The sequence below is a fragment of the Rattus norvegicus genome, chromosome 2 (genome assembly GCF_036323735.1).
Source record: "Rattus norvegicus strain BN/NHsdMcwi chromosome 2, GRCr8, whole genome shotgun sequence".
Classification (NCBI taxonomy): Eukaryota; Metazoa; Chordata; class Mammalia; order Rodentia; family Muridae; genus Rattus; species Rattus norvegicus.
The window spans coordinates 116,894,063-116,916,455 of record NC_086020.1 but is presented as its reverse complement, the minus strand read 5'-3'; the positions used below and the strand labels follow the sequence as shown (position 1 = coordinate 116,916,455).

The 22,393-nt window shown below is 41.9% G+C and overlaps 1 protein-coding gene across 4 annotated transcripts in view; it reads right to left on the bottom strand.

The window, feature by feature from the left end:
• Positions 1-12,569: 12,569 nt before the first annotated feature.
• Positions 12,570-22,393, bottom strand: part of Kcnmb2 (potassium calcium-activated channel subfamily M regulatory beta subunit 2) — a 305,376-nt gene continuing 295,552 nt past the window's right edge. For 3 of the 4 annotated variants that reach the window (XM_017590737.3, XM_063281561.1, XM_063281560.1), the window contains one exon: positions 12,570-14,296. In XM_017590737.3, the coding sequence (XP_017446226.1) occupies positions 14,012-14,296 (285 nt within the window). In that variant the 3' untranslated portion in view covers positions 12,570-14,011. The remainder of the gene's footprint in view (positions 14,297-22,393) is intronic. The other variant, NM_176861.2, reaches the window with a different exon arrangement.

Sequence of the window (22,393 nt, the reverse complement as noted above, 5' to 3'; positions counted from 1 at the left end):
AAGGGCTGCTTGCCCCTTCTCACTCTCTTACCCTCTTACTCTCTTACCCTCTCTGTCACTTCTCTTCCCATTCTTCTTCCCCCCCTGCTCTCCATGTGTTCCTGGCCAGCCTCTTCCCTCCCCACTCCCTTCCTCTCCTCTCCTCTCTTCTCCTCTCCTCTCCTCTCCTCTCCTCTCCTCTCCTCTCCTCTCCTCTCCTATCTTTTCTTCTCTCCTCTCTCTCCCCTCCCTCCTCAACTCTCTTCCCCACTCCCTAAATAAACTCTATTCTATACTATAGCATCCTGTGGCCAGTCCCTCAGAGGGAAGGAATGTCTCAGCATGGGCTCCCAGAGGCAACCCCTTCCACCTCACCATATGGTGTCTCTACCAAATATATCCTGCTCCTTGTCCCTCCTTTCTTTCAAAGCACAACAGTGGCAACAAAGTGTCACTAGCTTTTCTTGATGTGTAAGTCTCCTTAACAAAGCCTAGGTCCCTCATGGAATGAAAGTTTTCCTTGATGCCAGCAAATGGTGGATTTGGCTTCTTGATTTCTACCACATTGAGGGGTGGGTTAGCTAAGTGAATGACTATATGGCTGCTGCATATGAATATTGGCTCACATTGTAGTCAGAAGTAAGGTTCCTTGCTGGTATTGCTTGGTTTTCCAAAGAGCTACCGGGCTTCAGTTCTTGGTGAAGCTTTTCAAAACTGATTTTAGTGGAGAATTCTAGCAGTTTCTGGTTGGTCAACTAATCAAATGCTTCCTTCTTAAAAGAAACAGTCATTGGCTTTCAGTTGGATTTGGGCATTCGGCTTCTTGATAGATTCTCTAAATAGCTTTGAATGCCCATGAGCCAACCACCTGGTTGTGGTTAGTGCTTAAAGGCCATTTAGCCAGTCAGCTAGACTGGCATCTTTAGAGACAACAAAAGGGAAGAAGCCCTTTGCTAATGGAAGCACAAACCCAGACTGATACCTTAGTCCTTCCCTGGCAGCTCAGCCTGGTATTTGGATTTCTCCTGGCAAATCCTGGGGCTGCATTTGAGGCTGAAAGTTCCAGGCGGTTATAACTTCCTAGAGATGAATTAGGATGTATGTCATCTACACCTGTCTAGTGCTGGAAATGGAAGGGAGTGTTTACATACATCTTGAGGCCTCTGAGCTCAACGACCTTCCCAATACTCCTGCATGTCAGCTGTCACAGCTGGCTGTACTTGGTCAGAGACACATACTGTTAATGAATGCGAGATGAGACTTCTGTCATGCTCTAGGGTAGCACAAGGGAGGCCCGTTGTAATGACTTACTATGAAGGCCCAGTCTGGCAGTGCAGCTGCCTGGAAGGAACTGATAAAATTTGAATCCACAAATGAAAGGTCTGAGGTTTGATACCTGACAGGAGGAGGCTGATGAATTAGCACAGACAAGAATGAAGGGTGCCGTGGAAGTGTTTGGGTGCTGATGTAACAGTGGTGCAGCAGATGGTAGGTGAGGATGCAGCAGATAATGATTTAATTGGGGCAATAAATGTCACTGAGTAGTCCAAGTATGAGTGACTTGGTTAATTTTTTTGGATGTGGAAAAAACCTAGAAGGTTGGGGAAGTCTCCTTCTCCCACACACCTTGCCTACCTCACCCCTTCACACAGCCCTTACCTACCTCACCTCTCCATGGGTTTCTTACGTTAATTTGCTCCAAAGTAAGCATGCAGCAGGTGTATTGTTCATACACCAAATAGACATTTCAGGGCCCTAGAGGATAAGACCTCTAGGAGAAATTAATCAGTTCCTAAGCAATATTCGCTAACATTCTCTCTCTCTCTCTCTCTCTCTCTCTCTCTCTCTCTCTCTCTCTGTCTGTCTCTCCCACACACACACACACACACACACACACACACACACACACACACACACTCACTCATGTATACTCGCATGATTACTAACCTTAAAGAGTTCTTGATAACTAAGGCTATCCCACAGCTCTCCAGACTCAAACCTGCCCAGAGAGAGTTGGTCTCCCAGGAGTGCTCTTACTCTTAAGCCCACAGATGAGACCCCACTTTCACTCCACTAACTGTCCAAAGAGGAACCTGCCAAGAGTGCACAGGGCACAGGAACTACAGAGCAGCCTGGGAAAGAACCCTTCTGGTCTCCATATGTGCCAGACTAAGGCTGTCTCACAGTCCTCCAGAACCAAAACCTGCACAGAGAGAGTGGCCTCTAAGGAGTGCTCTCACTCCTAAGGTCACAGGCTCAGAGGCCCACAGGAGGGACAAGCTCCAGTCAGAGACAGCAAGGCCAATGAACACCAGAGATAACCAGATGGTGAGAGGCAAGCACAAGAACCTAAGCAACAGAAATCAAGGCCACTTGCTATCATCAAAACCCAATTCTCCCACCACAGCAGGTACTGGATACCCCAACACACTGGAAAAGCAAGATTCTGATTTAAAATCACATTTCACGATGATGACAGAGGACTTTAAGAATGACATAAATAACTCCTTTAAAGAAATATAGGAGAACACAGGTGAACAGGTAGAAACCCTTAAAGAGGAAACACAGAAATCCCTTAAAGAATTACAGGAAAACACAACCAAACAGGTGAAAGAATTGAACAAAACCATCCAGGATCTAAAAATGGAAATAGAAACAATAAAAAAGCACAAAGGGAGACAAATCTGAAGATAGAAAACCTAGGAAAGAGATCAGGAGTCATAGATGCAAGCATCACCAACAGAATATGAGAGATAGAAGAGGGAATTTCAGGGACAGAAGCTACCATAGAAAACATTGACACAGCAGTCAAAAAAAATGTAAAATGCAAATAGCTCCTAACTCAAACCATCCAGGAAATTCAGGACACAATGAGAAGATCAAACCTAAGGATAATAGATATAGACTCCCAACTTAAAGGGCCAGTAAATATATTCAACAAAATTATAGAAGAAAACTTCCCTAACCTAAAGAAAGAGATGTCCATAAAATATACAAGAAGCCCACAGAACTCCAAATAGATTGGACCAGAAAAGAAATTCCTCCTGTCACATAATAAGTCAAACCCTAAATGCACAAAACAAAGAAAGAATATTAAAATCAGTAAGGGAAAAAGGTCAAGTAACAAATAAAGGCAGACCTATCAGAATTACACCAGACTTCTTTTTTTTTTTCTTTTTTTCGGAGCTGGGGACCGAACCCAGGGCCTTGTGCTTGCTAGGCAAGCGCTCTACCACTGAGCTAAATCCCCAACCCCTACACCAGACTTCTTAACAAAGACTATGAAAGCCAGAAGATTCTGGGCAGATGTCATCCAGATCCTAAGAGAACACAAATGCCAGCCCAGACTGCTATATCCAGGAAAACCCTCATTTACTGTAGATAAAGGAACCAAGATATTCCATGACAAAACCAAATTTACACAATATCTTTCCACAAATCCAGCCTTACAAAGGATAATAGATGGAAAACTCTAACACAAGGAGGGAAACTACACCCTAGGAAAAGCAGGAAAATAATCCTCTTTTAACAAGCCCCAAAGAAGATAGCCTCACAAACATAATTCTACCTCTAACAACAAAAACAACAAGAAAAAACAATCATTTGTCCCTAATATCTCTTAACATCAATGGGCTCAATTCCCCAATAAAAAGACATAAACTAATAAACTGGATACATAAAGAGGACCCGACATTTTGCTGCATATAGGAAATGCACCTCAGTGACCAAGACAGATACTACCTTAGAGTAAATGGCTGGAAAAAATTTTCCAAGCCAATGGTCCCAAGAAATAAGCTGTAGATCCGGGGCAGCCATTCTAATATCAAATAAAATTGACTTTTAACCAAAAGTTATCAAAAAAGATAAGGAGGGATACTTCATACTCATCAAAGGAAAAATCTTCCAAGATGAAGTCTCAATCCTAATTATCTATGTTCCAAATACAAGGGCACCTACATTCATAAAAGAAACCTTACTAAAGCTCAAAGCACACATTGCACCACACACAATAATAGTGGGAGACTTCAACATCCCACTCTCATCAATGGACAGATCATGGAAACAGAAATTAAACAGAGACATAGACAGACTAAGAGAAGTTATGAACCAGATGGATTTAACAGATATCTATAGAACATTTCATCCTAAAATAAAAGAATATATCTTCTCAGCACCTCATGGTACCTTCTCCAAAGTTGACCATATAATCAATCACAAATCAGGCCTCAACAGATAAAAAAAGATTGAAATAATCCCATGCATCCTATCAGATTACTATGGAATAAGGTTGGTCTTCAATAACAACAAAAACGACAGAAAGCTCACATATACATGGAAGTTGAACAATGCTCTACTCAACGATAACTTGGTCAAGGAAGAAATAAAGAAATTAAAGACTTCTTAGAATTTAATGACAATGAAGGCACAACATATCCAAACCTATGGGACACAATGAAAGCTGTCCTAAGAGAAAAACTCAAAACTCTGAGTGCCTCCAAAATAAAACTGGAGAGAGCATACACTAGCAGCTTGACAGCACACCTGAGAGCTCTAGAACAAAAAAGAAGCAAATACACCCAAGAGGCATAGACAGCAGGAAATAATCAAACTTAGAGCTGAAATCAACCAAGTAGAAACAACAAAAAAGACTATACAAGGATCAACAAAACTGGGGGCTGTTTCTTTGAGAAAATCAACAAGATAGATAAATCCTTAGCCAGAATAACCAGAGGGCAGAGAGATAGTATCCAAATTAACAAAATCAGAAATGAAATGGAGACATAATAGGAACTGAGAAATTAAAAATAAAATTATTAGATCCTACTACAAAAGCCTATACTGAACAAACTGGAAAATCTGGAGGAAATGGACATGAGTCCATGATGTATAGATATCAAGGGATGATTACAGAGGGTCAGGAATTTGAACAAAAGTGTGTAGCAATGGGGGATGGGAAACTGGGGATAGCCTCTAGCAAATCCCAGAGGCCAGGAAGGCAAGAAGCTCCCAGGATCCAACAGGGATGAGATGGGCTGAAACATGCAACAAAGTAGAGGGAGCACTTGTAGAAACCATATCTAGAGGTGAGGCAAGGCCCCCACTTGGGGGATGATGTCACCCACCCTTCTCAACATTTTAAACCACAATTGCTCCTGTCTAAAGAAAATACAGGGGCAAAGAGTGGAGCAGAGACTGAAGGAAAGGCCACCCAGAGACTGTCCCACCTAGGGATCCATCCCATATGCAGCTACCAAACTCAGTCACTTTTGCTGATGCCAAGAAGTGCTTGCTGACAGGAGCCTGATATGGATGTCTCCAGAGAGACTGCCAGAGCCTTACTGATACAGATGTGGATGTTTGCAGTCAACCATCAGACTGAGCACAGGGAGCCTAATGGAAGAGTTAGAGAAAGGACTGAAGGAGCTGAAGGGGTTTGCAACCCCATAGGAAGAACAACAAAATCAACAACCAGATCCCCCAGCAGTGCTGCTGGGGACACATGGCTCCAGCAGCATATGTAGCAGAGGATGGCATTGTCTGGCATCGATAGGAGAAGCCCTTGGTCCTGTGAAGGCTGGTTTCTCCAGTGTAGGGGAATGCCAGTATGTTGAGGTGGGAGTGGGAGCATCTTCATAAAATCAGGGTGAAGGAGAGGGGGGTGAGAGAAGGGGAAAGGGGATAACATTTGAAATGTAAACACATCTCAATCCCCTTTCTACATACATTTCTATTAGTCTTCTATTAACCTTATTCCTGTTTCCTCTCAGGTCCCTCTTCTTACTGTGCCACCAGCAGACCATCTATCTTTTTCTAAGTAAGTTTTCTGTCCTCCTCAAAACCCAATACCCCTGAATCCCTTAGTGAGAACCAAAAATTATTCTTCTCTTTGGGAACTGCATGAGAAAATTGAGGAATTCATAGAAACATTGCAGACAGCATTATAATCACCAACTCCTCCCCCTTTTCTTTCCCAGCTACACTCACCTTGTCTTCAGTGTAGAAACTTTCTTCTTCAGTGGGAATGCCAGGAGAGGAATCTGGCATGGTTTATTCTACCTGCCTGCGGGAGACATCTGCTGATTTTACTTGCCCGGTGTCCTTTCTTCTGTTCTTTACTGCATACCATATTTTTTTAAACCACAAACTAGGTTTTCTTTAACTTTGAGGCTTAGTCTTATACATTCCAGGCTGAACTCAGACTTGCTGTATAGCTAAGACTGGCCTTGAATTGCATCACTCTGCCTTTACCTTCTGAGTGCTGGGGTTGCAGACATACAGAACTATACCCAACATATGGAACTCAAAGCTTTGTGCATGCTAGGAATGTACTTGATTAACTGAGCCACCCTCCAACCACCACATACCAGCTTTTCTTTCAAGAATGAGTTCACTCACATCTAGCGTAGCTTCAACCACATAACTTACGTCATTATTACAAAGGTGGCCATGAAATGCTGGTCTATGCAATCTGGACAATAAACATTCATCACCACTGTATTGACTATCTCCGTAGGGGATAAGTGCTACAAAGATGACAGGCTTTCATAAGGTCTGACATTAGTGCTGGGTATTACTTCTGTAACTATCAAGATACAGATGATATAAATAAGAGTTGGTAGCAATCATCCTTGCTGCTATCATGGAGAGTAAAAATGTAGCCCAGAGAAAAATATAACCATCGGAAGAATAATGGAGGGAGACAGAGAGGTAAGTGAGGGGAAGAGAGAGAAGAAGGGGGGCAGGGGGGATGTGGAGGACGAGGGAGAGAGACTACTTGAAGTGTCAGGTATTGTTAGTAGTTGGTGGGATTGTATAAAGGTCATTGAGGCCTTCTCCGTGGTTCTTCAGTTACAAAAGCATATTGGTAACAAGTCATAACAGTTTGGGAGAATCTCATTTAACTAGGTTACAGGATAGTTTTCAAAGCCCAACTAATCAATTATATTATTTAAGAGAACAACTTCTCCTTCTACCTGAATCAAACATCCAGCCCCACCTGGAATTCACACCTTGACAGGTTCCTCTAGTTTTCTTGACTGTCTCATCATTTCCCCAAAGAATGGTGCCATGGGAAACACAGGGCAGCCACAGCAACATGTTAGGAGTGTGTCTGTGCCCTTCAATGATTTCACTCTAGGTGTCATAGGGTTGAATAAGAACACAATGTAGATTTTTGGATAGTGTTACCTTCTAGAAGATTAAATTACTTGACAGCTGTTCAGGATTAGAAGTCACAAGGATTCTTTGATTTAGCTGCCTCATCAACTGATTTCACCCAAGAACTTTAGGTTATAATGGATCTATCTCTGACCATTTGAAATCTATGTTATGCTACCTTCAAAAATTTCCAATTATGCCAAAATCTTGGGTGAGCAGGTATATGTCTGTTACTTTCATGGAAATTTCTCATTCACCATCCTTTCATCATTTTTTTTAAAAATCATGCTGATAAGACCCTGGTGGGAAGGATGAGGGAGAGCTGGCCCCACCCTTTGCTTGGACTATGTGGGAGAGCTGGTCCTAATGGTGTGGGCATAGGAGAGTGGGCCTGATCTCTCATCTGGCCAGTGCAGGAGAGTGGGCTCTGGTGACCTGGGCATGGGAGAGCTGGCAGGCTGACCAACTCAACTATAATGCAGGCCCAGATCCAGGGCATTGAGATGGCCCAGCCCAACATCTTCCCCATCTATCAGGGGCTGGAGCACATGGAGAGACCAGTTCTGTGGATCCAAAGATGCACGATCCCTGTGACTCAGGGGAGGATATCTGAAAGTCTCTATAAAGGTCCAGTATGGATATTGTAAGAGAAGCTGGAGGCCTTGGAAAGAGGCCTTGACTCACTGCAATGAACATTCACAAATAATGCTACTTGGACAACAGGGTGTACCGCACAACATACCTCAATGTCCAATGCCACTGTGACAAATGAATATGTGATGGAGATGGAGGAGCAGAGTGGTACTGGCACAGAAGGCTGCAGATGGTGGAGGAGCAGATTGTTGCCTAGAGGGTTCAATGAGATGGTTTTTGTTGTTCTTTTTCCTTCTTTTATGAAATATACTTTTGCAGCGTGGGGGTGTGTGGAGCTATAAGGGTGGAGAGCAGATATAGAAGGACTGGGAGATGAGTGAGACTGGGGTGCCTGATATGAAATTCCCAACGATCCAATAAAAATCATGTTAAAATCATGCTAGAAAAATAAGTCAGTGATGGGATGACTAACCAGTTTGTTTTGTACATTTTGGTGTGTGTTCCAAGAGATTTCTATCATTAAGTGGTATCTTACAAATAGCCATATTTCTGATAGTAACTGTCATTGTTTGGATGAGTGGCCTCCAAATGTGTGTCCAGAGGAGAAGCCCTGGGAAATGCTATGGAGTCTAACAGAAAATCCTCAAGTCATCAAGGACTGTGGGACCAAGTCTAACTCATAGGTCATATGTGTCTGCTCATTTTCACGTGACACCATCACCCAGAGTTCTCATCAGTGGCCCAAAGCAAAGCCCCTCCAGCCTGGAGCCTCCCAAGCTATGCGTGCTGTAAGCCTTTTTGCAAAAGTCCCCTGTGTCAAGTATTTCATTGTAGAAACCAACCCAGTGACCACCATCCTTGTCATCAGATGAGTTTCACAGAGGATGCTAGGAAAGGAGTCATTGATTAGCATGAGCTTTGGTAAAAATGATGTAGAAGATGTGGAAGACAACCTTGGGAAGGAAAAGGGGGTTGGAGAGCGATGTGCCACAAGCTCCTGAGACTCTTCAAAGAGTCCTGACAGAGCATTAGATCGAAGATGGCTCCTGGAACACAGGTGAGACAGTGAAAGGAAGCCCTGTCTTTACAGAAGTCCTAACAGGTGACAATGCTGCCCTTCCTCCCATCCCCCTCCTCTTTCCTCCCCTTCCTTATGTCTCCCTCCTTACCTCCCTCCTCTCCTCCCCTCCCCTATTCCTCCTACCTTTTCATCCACATCCTTTCTTCTCCCCCCTCCCTTCTCCCTTTGTCTGCTGCAACCCCTTCCTCTGCCCTCCTCCTCACCCAGCCATCCCCTGCACCCTTCTTCAGAGTAACCTTATCAGGCTGTGGTTTCACTGGAGCATGGTTACAGTGTGGTGAGATATGATTGGTTGACGATTTAGGAGCTTGGGATTGGCTCAAACACTGTACATAAGCTTATGTGCTGGATAATAAACTCAGATCTGCACCCTGATGCTAGTCCTGGGAGTCTGATTTCCAGAGATTTGTCATGTGGTTCTGTCACCTCTCACTCCCCATCCTTGGTCCTGTTCCCACAAAATGACTTTGCTTTAAATATCTATTTATTTTTATTTTTACGTATGTGGTTATTAAGCTTATGTGTGTGTGTGTGTGTGTGTGTGTGTGTGTGTGTGTGTGTGTGTGTGTGTACCATGTGGGTACCTGATGCCCAGAGAGGCTAGAGAGAGCACTGGGTCCTCTAGAGTTGGAGTCACAGGCTGTTGTGAGCCATGATGTAAGTGCTGGGAGTGGGACCCGAACCAAGAACAGCAAGTACTTTTAATTGTTGAACTATCTGTCCTATCCTGGAAACCTCAGTTTTAGAGCTATCCATCTCCAAGTAATTACTTATTTTGTAGTGGTTACACTAATACTATTAATCTTAGTTCTGTATTTTACTATTAATACTTATAATTGATATTTAGCAAGCACATACTGCATGTTGTATACCATGTCAGGACACCTATATCCATATAATCTATATCTATGTGACTATATCGTATGCCATATTGTAGGTAACATACTGACTTTGTAGATTTAACACTCACTATGTCATTCTTAGGTCCCTGAAGGTCAGGGTTGGTTTTTGTCTTTCATGTCAACTCTTGTGATAGATTACAGACTGGTTAAGAAGGAAGGAGGCAGTGGTGGACACTTTGTTTTCTTCCCTACAGTCGCTGCAGGGATGAAACAGATTCATGTAGGACTGTCTGCTCAGTCCTGCCTGAAGCAAGGACGGCCCTTCAAGTCACAGTTCTTGTGGCATACATGTTGGGAAGGCTATGGCAGAATAGTGAGGCTGTTCTAGTCAATTTCCTATACAAGGGGGGAAAGGGGAGAAGGAGTTGAAAAAGAAAGGGTGGGGGAGGATAGAGGGATGACACAACAGTTCACAGCACTGGTTGATCTAGAAGACCCAGGTTCAATTCCCAGCATCCACACAGCAGCTTACAACCATCTGCAATCCAGTCCCAAGCGATCTGACTCCTTCAACTTTGAACCATGCTTTTCTTCTAACAGGCCGGCAAGACTTGCTAACCTTGAACTCTGCTTATTTCGGAATCTTTGAGGGGCAACGAGAAGGGTAACTAGACTTGTGTTTAAAGTTATTGTCTGATCCCACTTCAGTCAATTGCTCATCTCCCTTTTCTCTCTGTTAATGTCAACATAACAGTTACAGTCACCATGCTGTACCCACAGGAATGCAGCGAGCTGATTATAGCACAACACTGTGGAAGTGTTTGTTTTATATAAGTATTCTTTGGTCATTCACAGGAATGTGAGAAGGGTAGCATGCTGAAGCTCTAGCTGTCACCCAGCCTGCCTAAGAGCTATTTATGATGCCCACACATTAGCATCAGCGGGGTACTTTGCTGCCACAGAACCATATCTTTTTATTAGAGCTATTTGCAAGCAGTCATCGATCCATCTATCATTTCTGGGTTTTAATACAATTGCAACTCAGGCAATCTGAAATCAATAAAGTTTTAGATGGGATGTGCCAATTGAATAATGAAAGTGATTTGGACACGTAGACATCTGTAACGTTTGGGGAAATCATTCTTGTTGAATAATGTAGAGACTGTGATCTGCTGTTGCCAATGTAAATAAGGCCCTGGGTCCTAAAGACATAAGTGGCTTATTGGGAATATCACAAGGAGGCTGCTCTTTTTTTTTTTAAACGCATAGATTATACACATAGGTTCTATTTGAGCATCAGACTGTCCCCTGAAGGTCAGGATTGGTCTTTCTTTCACACACATAACATAGATTTCTAGTCTTATGTTTTTATTTATATGTTTATGTTTGGGGTGTGTACAAATGTGTGTGTGTGTGTGTGTGTGTGTGTGTGTGTGTGTGTGTGTGTGCTACAATGTGTAGATCAGAGAACAATTTGTGAAGTACACTTCTTTGCTTCTATCATGTGGGTCCCAGGTATTGAACTCAGATCATCAGGGTTGCTGGCTAGTGGCTTTACCTGCTGAGCCAACTCACTGGCCCTTAAAATCTTAATGTCACAAAAGACCCCTGTGACAATCTGGTGGTCTGACAGCTACATTTATCACCAGGAGGATACCTGTCTTTCTTAGTCACCTCCTCACCATCTCTTGACCAAAGTCTTCCCATTCGATTCTCTTTCTTTGGCATTTCTGTGATACCTTCTGACTCCCAAAGTTCCTCAGGGTTAATTTAAAAGACGTCAAACCTATGATAATGGCTTCCATAATGGGAAAACTACACGATGAGCCTTTTGTTTGCTTTCCACATCACTATAATTTGGAGGGAAGTGATTTAACATCTGTAGGCTGAGGTAATGATGGTCCTCCAATAGAGATGTTGTGAATAGCAAATTAGTTAATGTGTGCAAGGTTTTTTAACATGTTATTAGTTCGGCATCTTTCTCTCTGGTGACAAACATTTGTGTTCACATCTATGTTAGTTTAAAGGTCTTTTGCTGTTTTGAAATGCAAGAGGGATCTATCTAGTAAAGATCCTTTGATGTTGTTGTTTTGAGTTTTTCTACATTCTTATATAATTTATCAGTTGGGAAGTTGTGATGGTTTATATATGCTTGCCCTAGGAAGTGGCAGTATTTTCAGGTATAGCCTAGTTGGAGTAGGGGTGGCTTTCTTGGGGTAGGTGTGTCACTGTGGGCATGGGCTTTAATACCCTCATCCTAGCTGCCTGAAAGTGAGTCTTCTCCTGTTTACATTCCAAACAAAATATTGAATCCCCAGCTCTTCTTGTACGATGCCTGTCTGGATGCTGCCATGCTCCCACTTTGATGATAATGGATTGAACCTCAGAACCTATAAACCAGCCCCATTTAAATGTTGTCCTTATAAGGTCATGGTGTCTGTTCACAGCAGTAAGACCCTAACTAATAAAGATTTTTTTCTTTTTTCTAGGATTGAGGACTGAATCAGGAATGTGAGGCAAGTCCTTACATATAGATAATCTCAGGCCTCAGCTTGGAACTTTTAATGAAAAATCTTAAAGAAGTTAAAAATGAAATATGTCATAATGTTATAATGTATGCTTCATCCTTGGGTCAGTTGATGGGAAGCCCAGGACACATTGAAGATTGAAAATTTCAGCCCTATAGTCCAAAAGGATTAAATCTTATCTTGACAAATACATTTTAAAGATGGAACAAAAGCAAATAATTTTCTGTGGTGTTTTCCAAATATTTACAACGTAACATGTATTGTTTAAGTGTCAGAAAAAGGGATTTTCTTTACAGTCTCTTAAAATACCTTCGAATATAAATTAAGATTGTTTGGACAGCAATGGGTTTATCTGAATGCAAGAAGTATTCAAATCTTGTGATTAAATGCGTTTAAAAAATTTAATTACACATTTGAAGTCCTGATTACACCCTAGGGATTTATTTGCTTATGAAAAGTCAGACTATGAATTACAATATTCTGCTTCCTCAGATAAGTTTCACCATTCATTTCACAAATGATTTGTAAAATTTTGCAATTACCTAAAAAACATCGATACTATGTTACAAAAGGGTACTTAAATATAGATGAGAAAGATAGATGTTTGTCTTCTCCCTTAGATATCGATATTAAATAAAGGACAGAATGTCTTTATTTAAAACCAACCCCTTATCCCCCCACCAAACAGAATGAGTAAACATCAATGTGAAGAAAGGCTTCTCTTAAACCTATTATTCATTTCAAACATGTGTTAGGAAAAAGGTCTATTCTGCATATAAAATATAACAACCAAAAGGGAATAGTGAGTAGAAAAATAAAAATATGTAGAGGAGACAAAGATTCTGCACACATAGATTTAAAACCTCAACAGGCAACATTTTTTTTTTCAGAAGGAGAGACTGTACATTCGTTTACTGAAACACAAATTCCCAAAGAGTAATATTCCAACATGATAGCTGGCCCTGACAGACTCACTCATTGCAACCAGTTCACCAGTATTTAGTGTATTAATATTTGCTTCTAACAGTCCAGTGGAAATGGAGTTAAGATTTCACATAAATATCTTTGTAACACAGACTTTCCAAAATTGCAATGGCATACCTTCCAACACCCAGTCAGTTCACTGGGAGTGATCTCACCAGCTTGGTCTTCCACACAGTAGCAGGGTCATAGATGGAAAAGGACTCTGTTCGGAAGACATTATAGAGTTGATAATTATTCAAACAAATCTGAATTTGTGAATGAAAAGTGATGAAAGAAAGATTGCTGGCTAGATTTCCTCTCTTCCTTACAGTGCTGTGGTAAAAATAATAATAATAATAATAATAATTTTAAAAAAAGGTATAACACCCTTTAGTCAGGAAACAACCCCTCCACTTGCTACAGGGCTCAATGTAGATTAAGAAAAGAAAAAAATGCATTTTTGGCTGTAGCTTCAGTAAACAACAAATGAAGAAAAAGCTTGTCTTCATGAATTCTAGAAACTCAGAACACAGGCCTGGTCTTGGGGACAGTGCCTCCATTCCCCCCACAACACTTGGTAATGAGTAGCTGAGCCCTACTCTGGTGGAAAGAGGGCAGACTAGTTCCAGCATCAAAACAATATAATGAAACGACCGACCAATGAGGAACAGTTAATTCTCCTGAATAAATAAGGACATCATGTTTGCATATAGGACAGCGTTTGCGTTATTGCTCTACATAGAATAATATATTAAGGAACCCATAACAGACTGCACATTACAAACTTAAGGTTCTTTGGTGAAGAACGAAAGAAAACAGTATTTGAGCTTTAAAGAAAAATATCTTATCCATGTGTTTTTTTTCTTTTATCTGTTGATCCGTTGGATCCTCTCACAAAGCAGGGAGAGGTACTGAGTTAGTTTCACCATAGCAACGATTGCCACACCCCCAGCCATCATACACGTTGGCCAGAAGAGAGAATGGAACAGCACATTGGAGCTATAGAGTTTGGTCAGGATGACGCTCTTTTGGTTCCCTTCTGGGTCAGAATAGCAGGGGAAGTGTTGGTGTCTCCTGAAGTTTTCCATGACGACACTCACAAGGGACATGGACTCCTCAAAGTTGTTTCCACACTTAGGAATATAGGAGCACTGTGAAGAACAAGACAAACTATCATTAGCAGGAGAGGTAAGAGGATATCAGTCAACCTAACTTTATCTGTGAGACAAACATGGAGGTTAGGTTAACTTTTATAGATTCAAACCAATGGACCCCTAAACCAGAGCGATCCAACACTGATTAAAGTAATGTTTTGGGGTTCCTAGTGTTTCTTGGTAACTCACCTATAAATGATTTAGCTGTCAATTAAAATCTAATTATGAACGTGTTAGTTTGGAATAGCAATCTCACATCACATATGTAGAAAAAGTAAGTAATACATTTTGCTATAGCTAAGGATGGTGGTTCTTATCATTCCCTATTAGTCACACTTGTCTAGGGGGCTCAGAGTGCAAACTTTTCTGAGTTTTGTCTGCCCATGTAACATAAAACATTATCATAACATACAGTGGTGGCTAATCTTGATTGTCAACTTGACTAGGTGTTAAATCACCATGGAAATACATCTTTAGGCATGTCTATGATAGAATTTCCAGAAAGGAAACTCAGGAGGTAACCAACCACATGGAATGTAGGTAGCAGCTGAACACTGACTGGAGTGCCAGACTGAAGAAAAAAGAATTTTGGCTCATCACCACTATTGAACCCTCTGCCTCCTGACTGTGGACACGGTGGGTGTGACCAACTGCTTACTCCTTTCTGTCCACAATGGAAGGGATCCCCTCAAACTGTGAGCCAAAATAACTCTGTCCTTCCTTAAGTGACTTTTTTCACAACAATGGGGAAAGCAGTCAATATACACATCAATATGAAAAGTAACTCACGAGTGTATTATTGTTTTGAATTCATGTTATTCAACCAATCTTGCTGAATCTTGGGCATCTTGTTCCTGTCATCAAGAGAACATCTGCAGCTTTGGCAGATCTTAGTAAACTGAGAGAGGCTGAATAGAGCCTGTGAGGAAAGGGAGAGTCCCATTCAGCACACTCAAGTGCCCTTTCCTGTCAGCCAAGGGGATATAAACCAGGATCACAGCAGAGGACACTTTAAGATCCAAGGACCTACTGCTGTTTTTGATCCCACTATCTCATCTCTATCTCTTGCTTTCTGTCCCTTCTTCCTCTCTTCTCTCCTTCTTTAGTTCAACACATTCATAAGAAGGTATTCTGAGTGCATCAGTATGAGATTTGGAGCAGGATCCTAGAATCTGGGAGAAATTTACATCTGAAAATCTCACAGGGAGAAAATATAAAATAAATGAATTAAGTTTCAGCTAGTGAAGTCTTTCTGGAATAATTTCCCTCTGACTTAGCAGCACCGAGAACTTTGTGGCTTTGTAAACATGGGGTTATTTGACTCTAAATAGCAGACATTTCTCTGTTTAGTTAAGAATGGATAATGAGAATGTTGGCAATGATTAGCATGGGGGGCCAAGGATAGCTATGAATGAAGCCTAACAACATTATAAACTGACTCAAAGCACTGTGTGTGCAGACAAAAGCACATGATATATGTATATGTATGCATACACACACACACACACACACACACACACACACACACACACACACACACACACTGTAACTTGATTGCCTGGTTCTCAAGCATGAACTTTGTAAATGACAATATCATGTCACAATGTCAAAAGGTAGGACACACCTCTCATCATCTTAACATGATGCTCTTATAGCAGGGATTGGTTGACACCTTAAAATGTGACCTGCTACGAGTCACTGCCCAACCACTCACATGTGTGAACCTAGTAGAGTGCTGATTGAAGTAGCCTGGCACTGGGGTGGGGAAGAGGGTTGAAAGCATCTTCATGGAAGTTATAACTTGATGTAACAGTGAGCCTGGGGCTTCACTGGATACATTTCTGCCAGCTGGATGACAACTTCCAGGTCCTCCTGGGACTCCTTTGTCCATTTATAAAGGTGTACATACAGATCGTATCTTTAATATTTTAAAGAAATGTTTCTTGAAGCAAGCAATTTAAAAAGAAAAACAGCAGAATAAGCACAGATAAGCCATCTATAGCTGAATCCAGGCTGAGCCAATCCGAATGATAAAGGCGTGGGGTCTTGGTATTCTTTTGTGCTCACCTTATGGTAGCCCTTTCATGTCTCCCAGAGCTAAGTTACTGAAATGATCCCAATAAAAACGGCATCCCATTAAAAATGGAGTTTTTCTTTATTTTCCTCTGCTGTGGTGAATCAATTCAACTTACTTTTTTTTTTTTTTATAAAGAAACATCTGTCAGCCAAATGGCAATAATTCTGTCACTAGGTAAGATTCTACCAAATAAAACAAGATATAAAGCACCTCTGAGGGCATCTGGGAAGGTGGTAATACAGGAGCGCCTTATTAAAAGTTAAAGTTTATGGGGTCTGAGAGGTGTGTATGTGGGCTGGCTGTACTCCGTACATGCCCACACTTAGTTACCATGTGCCAGGGGCACACACTGGGCATACAGATGCTACTGGTGAGAGCCTGGGGTACTCTGAGCTCTCCTGACCTGGTTGTCTGACACTTTCTTTTTCTGCCTGTGAAAACTCTACCAGATATCAGTTGTTCATTTCTTTTTATCATTGACAGATCCCTTGTGATGATGAATGTATGAGGTTGTATCACAAGTTCTTGACTTGAGTTCATGCGACGTAGTTACTATAAGCATGTGGCCCTCAGAACCAATTTCATCTCTGTAATGAGGTTCATAGAGACTTCTTAGCAGTCATCTTTCAGAATGAGATGATGAATATGCATAAGGTCTCCATACATTTTTATTAGCACATTTTCCTACTGGGATATCACTTTCTCTCACATGCTCTTCTAAAGTCTTGAATCAAGTGCCACGTACAAAGTTGCAAAAGCTCTGAAGAGGGCAGAATAACCAGATATGGAGTTCTCACAGGGTCAGCTTGCCTTACTGCCTTATGTTCTCTGGAGGCTTGCATTGTATCGAATTCTGCCTTAGGATCTGGGCATTTGCTTCTGTTGCTCCAGCAGTAGTCCTGTGTGCTCTCTGGAAGTGAGTATCGATTCGAAACAAAAACTTAGTTATTGTGGTCTAACCAGTGTATGCTACAGACGTATGTATACTATGAAGTGTTGATCTAATTATCACATGACTTTACCATGTGTTTGGGGGATAATTTTATGTGAGTGGTCTATATAGGACACAGTTCAATGGAAAGTTGATATTGTATGTCTTTCTAAATCATTTTCCACTTTTCTTTTTGAGACAGGATTTCTCTCTGAACCTGGAACTCATCAGTTGGCTGGCTAGCGAGTTCCAGGGATTCTCCTGTCTCAAACTCCCCAGAACTGGCAATGTAGATGCACAACTTTTATGTTGGTCCTGGAGAATCTAAATTCTGGTCCTCTTGCTTGCATGGCAAACATTTTCCTGACTGAGCTGCCTCCCCAGCCTTGATAGTCTCTTATGTTTCACTATTAATATTTTTATTAATTTTAAGATGTTTATGCCTTATATTGTATCACATTGACTTCTATCCCCCAGCGCCTCTGCACCTGCCCTCTTTCCATTCCCATCCAACTTAGTCCTCATCTTTTTAATTACTTCTTTTATTTTTGAGATTATAATGTAACTACAGCACCCCTTTATCCCACAAAAACTTCCCATATAATCCTCTTTACTTTCTTTCAAATTTAAGGCCTTTTTTTGTTAATCATTGTTACATGCATATATGTATATACATGCCTACTCCTATATTCTACATTCTCAGTCTATGTAGTGTTAGTTGTATGTGCTTTCAGGGCTGACCGTTGGTTTACTGGAGAAGCAGTTGGTGAGCTTTTACCTGGGGAAGACTATTCCTCCCATTCTCAGCCTTCCTTCATTGCCTATAGTTCTTTGTGTAAGGTTGAGGCCCTTGGTCTTTCCATAGCTATATTAACACATTTATTGTTGTTCCTGGTCAGCTCATCCTTGGCAGTTGCATTGGTGAGAATTTACGGGTGTAGATCTTGATATTTCTGGAATATGCCATCTCACAGCAGACTCCCTGATCCTCTGACTCTTAAGATCTTTCTGCTCCCTCTTCTAAAATGTTCCCTGAGCCTTAGGTGCAGGGATTGTTCTGTAGATGTATTTGTTGGGACTGGGATCCACGACTCTGTATTTTGATTGGCTGTGTTTTTCTGTAATGGTATCTGTTGCAAAAGAAAGTTTCCATGATGAGGGGTGACGACTACACTTAACTGTGGATTCAAGTGTCTTAGGGTTTTACTGCTGTGAACAGACACCATGACCAAGGCAACTCTTACAAAGGACAACATTTAATTGGGGCTGGCTTACAGGTTCAAAAGTTCAGTCCATTATCATGGCAGCATCCAGGCAGGCAGGGTACCGGAGGAGCTGAGAGTTCTACATCTTCATCTGAAGCTACTATCAGAATTCTGACTTCCAGGCAGCTAGGATAGGGGTCTTAAAGTCCACACCCACAGCGACACACCTACTCCAACAAGGCCACACCTCCAAAAAGTACCACCCCCTGGGGCAAGTATATTCAAACATGACACAAGGACACATATTTAGAATATAGTCATGAATTATGTTGGTTTAGTAAAGTGGTAGTTATAGGTATTCCAGTATCTTCGCTAGACCTGGTTAGTTGTCTAGGTTTCCAGTGTCAGACATGGTTCTCTACCATTTACAGAACTTTTGGCAATCACCAAGGTATGTGTACCATTACTACACTTTTATGGTGACATCACATGCTGGTTGTCATATCCATTGTTGTGGTTCATAGCTGGGTAAGAGGGCTGATTTATTCTCTCCTTTGGAAGCTTACATGGTGCTTTTTGGTACCTTGAAAGCTAATTCTCAGAGAAGAAGCTTTCAGGTGAGTTCCTACTCAGGGGCCTCTGTATCTGAAGTGCATGGAATATTCAGCAGAGTCCTCATTAAAGAAAATTAAGTCCAATTAGTGCTGGCTATATACTCTTGGATAGTCAATCTGCCAGATCCGCACCCTTAGAGAAAACTAACTGTCCCTCTCTTGATAGCTATCAATAACAATAGTTCTTCACTGGAGGATAGGAACTTTGTGACTACCGCCTGCCTCTACACTGAGATTTTGTCTGGTTTGAGCTTGAGCAGTCTTATGCATGTTGTCATAGCCACTGCTAATTCATATGTGCAAGTGTCTAGTTGTGTATAGAACAGTTTGCTTGTAGTCATCTACCAACTCTGCCTCTTAGAATCATTCCACTTATCTTCCTCAACAATGATGCCTGAGCCAGGGAGACTGGGGTGTCATAAAGATACGTCATTTAGCGGTAAACCCTGATGATGACGTGTTGATCTACATGCATAACAGTAAATCAAGAGTTGGTTTAACAGTCTCTTCTTAACCCTGAGCATTGTTAATGAACCTGACCTCTTTCTCTTGCCTCTTTGATTCCTATAGGGCAGAAACCGCCTAATAGTGATGAAAATCACAGCGGTCACCCACAGCATGACCCTTCCTTGTCTAGTTGGTTTCAGCATCTCCTGGTCTTCTTTGCTTACGTGGCCAACGAAGACCAAACAACTGTACCTTCTCTCCAGTTCTTTGCAGCACAGCTGAATTTACCTCCCCTCTGTCATCTCACTTCCAGGATCTTCTATGACAACTGAGTTATTTTTATTCTCATGATAGACAGGAAGTTTTTTTTATAAACTACCTGTTGGGTTTTTTAGACATGCTTCACTAGGCACATGTGAAGTAGAGTGATGGGCCGTCATCCCAGAGATGAAAGATGGGCCCAGCAGCAGGGCAGGATCTGGCTGAGTAACCTCACTCTGTCAGTCTCTGTTTGCTTACAGTGATGGGGAAAGCACTCAGTTTTCTGAGACTTCTTTAAGGAAGAGTTTTACTTGCTCTTTTATAAGAAAGGAACTATCATATTTCAAGAAGAGGTTAGGTGTTTAATAAAATCTAAATAGTTATTGAGTCTAATAAATATGATACCAATATGCCAGGTAGCAATAAACAGGCATCAAAAATATAAACAACGGGGGTTGGGGATTTAGCTCAGTGGTAGAGCGCTTGCCTAGGAAGCGCAAGGCCCTGGGTTCGATCCCCAGCTCCGAAAAAAAGAACCAAAAAAAAAAAATAAACAATGTAGGACAGATGTCAGAAAGAGAATACGACAGGGTGTGCTGGTAAGACGGGAGAGTAATGTGCCTAAGAGCCTTTCTGAAAAGGTAATACTATCAAAGGGGAACATCCAATTTGCTCTAAAAGCTCATAAGTCACCAGGGCACCTTATTTCATGTGTCCCGAGTTAAGCAAACAAAATCACTCAGGTGAAACATGACCAGTCTTGGTTTTGAAGTAAGGAAACCTTGTGTTATTCTGAACCTTTGAGTTCCACACATTTGTGAGGGACACAGGTCAAGTTGAGGGCATCAACTTGGACCTCCTTTTCTTTTCTCTTTTGAGAACTCCCTTTATGACCAGCTTTAAAGTAGCAGGTCCTTCAACACATAGTTTAGATGTGTTTGGTCTGTGCTTTTAGCATCCTTTGAATTTGGGAAGCAGGACTATTTGAAGTGTTCGGTACAAGAAATCAAGAACAATCCAGGCTTTGATGAGTATATCTATTTCCTCCATTTTGGCATAAGGTTCTTTCCAGAGAGGTACACTTTTGTGCTTCTTGCCTAGAGCATACATATTTAGCCATCATTGCTCAGTGTGGAGCAGTGTATTCATTACTCTTCCTGTTGCTGTGGTAAAGCAACAAAAGCATCCCAAGGAAGGAATGCTTTATCATGGCTCATCATCTGAGGGTGTGGTCTGACATGGCAGGAAAAATGGCAGCAGGGGCTTGAGGCAGCTTCTCACATCGCACTCACAGCCAGGAAGCAGAGAGGAATGAATACTTGTGTTCAGCTTGTTCTCCTCTTCTTATTTACTCCAAGACTTTAGCCTATGGGATGGTGCCACCCACAATAGGCAGCTCTTTTCATTTAAGTGTACCTAATTTTTGAAACTTCCTTACATACATGCCCAGAGTCTAATAACTAATCTAGATAACTCCTCATAGCCAGGTTCAGAGGCTTCACTCCAGGGTGATTCTAGATCCTGTTGGCAATCGGCATCAACCACCGCAAATTGAAATGAAAATTTAGAGACATTAGAGATGGACAGAGCCAGAAGGGTTCTAGAGCATTGGATTACTCAACACTCATGGCAGCCATACCATGGAGCCCCACAGTATGCCTGAGAGTGAGTTAGATAATCTGACCTTGATCCTAGTCACTGACCTGTTTCTTGGGAAGGAAGAGTTTCCTTGTCCCCAGTCTTCCTGACACTCAGAGGCATCACGCTTTGTGAAATCTTCCTATAGGCATAATCTTTCTTTGATTCCCCACATAGAGATGTGCTCAGATAGTCCAGAACTCAGTTTTGGTGTGAACTGACTAAACTTTGTCAATGTACAGCATCGTGCAAACATGTGTGTGGCGATAAGATGACCCCAGATGTCATTCCTTGGATGCCATCTACGTTATTTTTGACACCTGGTATCTCACTGGCCTAGGATTTACAAAACAGGATGGCCGGTCAGTGAACTTCTGTGGGTCAGTGAAAGGCGCCCTGGTTCCCAGTTGAGGAGGCTTAAGACCCCCGTGACCCTGAAGGGATGGTAGGCATTTCACCTGACTCCCAGCAAACCAGGCCAGTCACTAGCCCGTAGCCCTCCATAGCTTTGTGACCATCAGTCATGGAAGGGGAATGCCCCAAGCCCCTACACAGGTAGAGGACTTGACCACAGCTCACATAGGCTCAAGACAGATCTTCATTATAATGAGCTATCTAAAGACCTGAAGGCTTAGCCAATGAATTTTCCTTCCCAGACACTCCTCTTTACAAAAGGTATTTAATCTCACGCCCACCCTGAGAAGTGGGGTACAGTTTTACTCATTCACTTTCCACTATGACAATAAATGGCTTGAAACCATGGACTGCCTCTTTTTTTTTTTTAAATCAGGATTTGCCATGGGGAGCCACAGAAAAGGCCTTGGCCTACAGAGCTGCTGCCCTATCTTTCAAAGAAAGCTTCCCTGCACTCCCAGTGGAAGCAGCCACTAAGCTCATTCAACTCTACCACTGTCCAGCCAA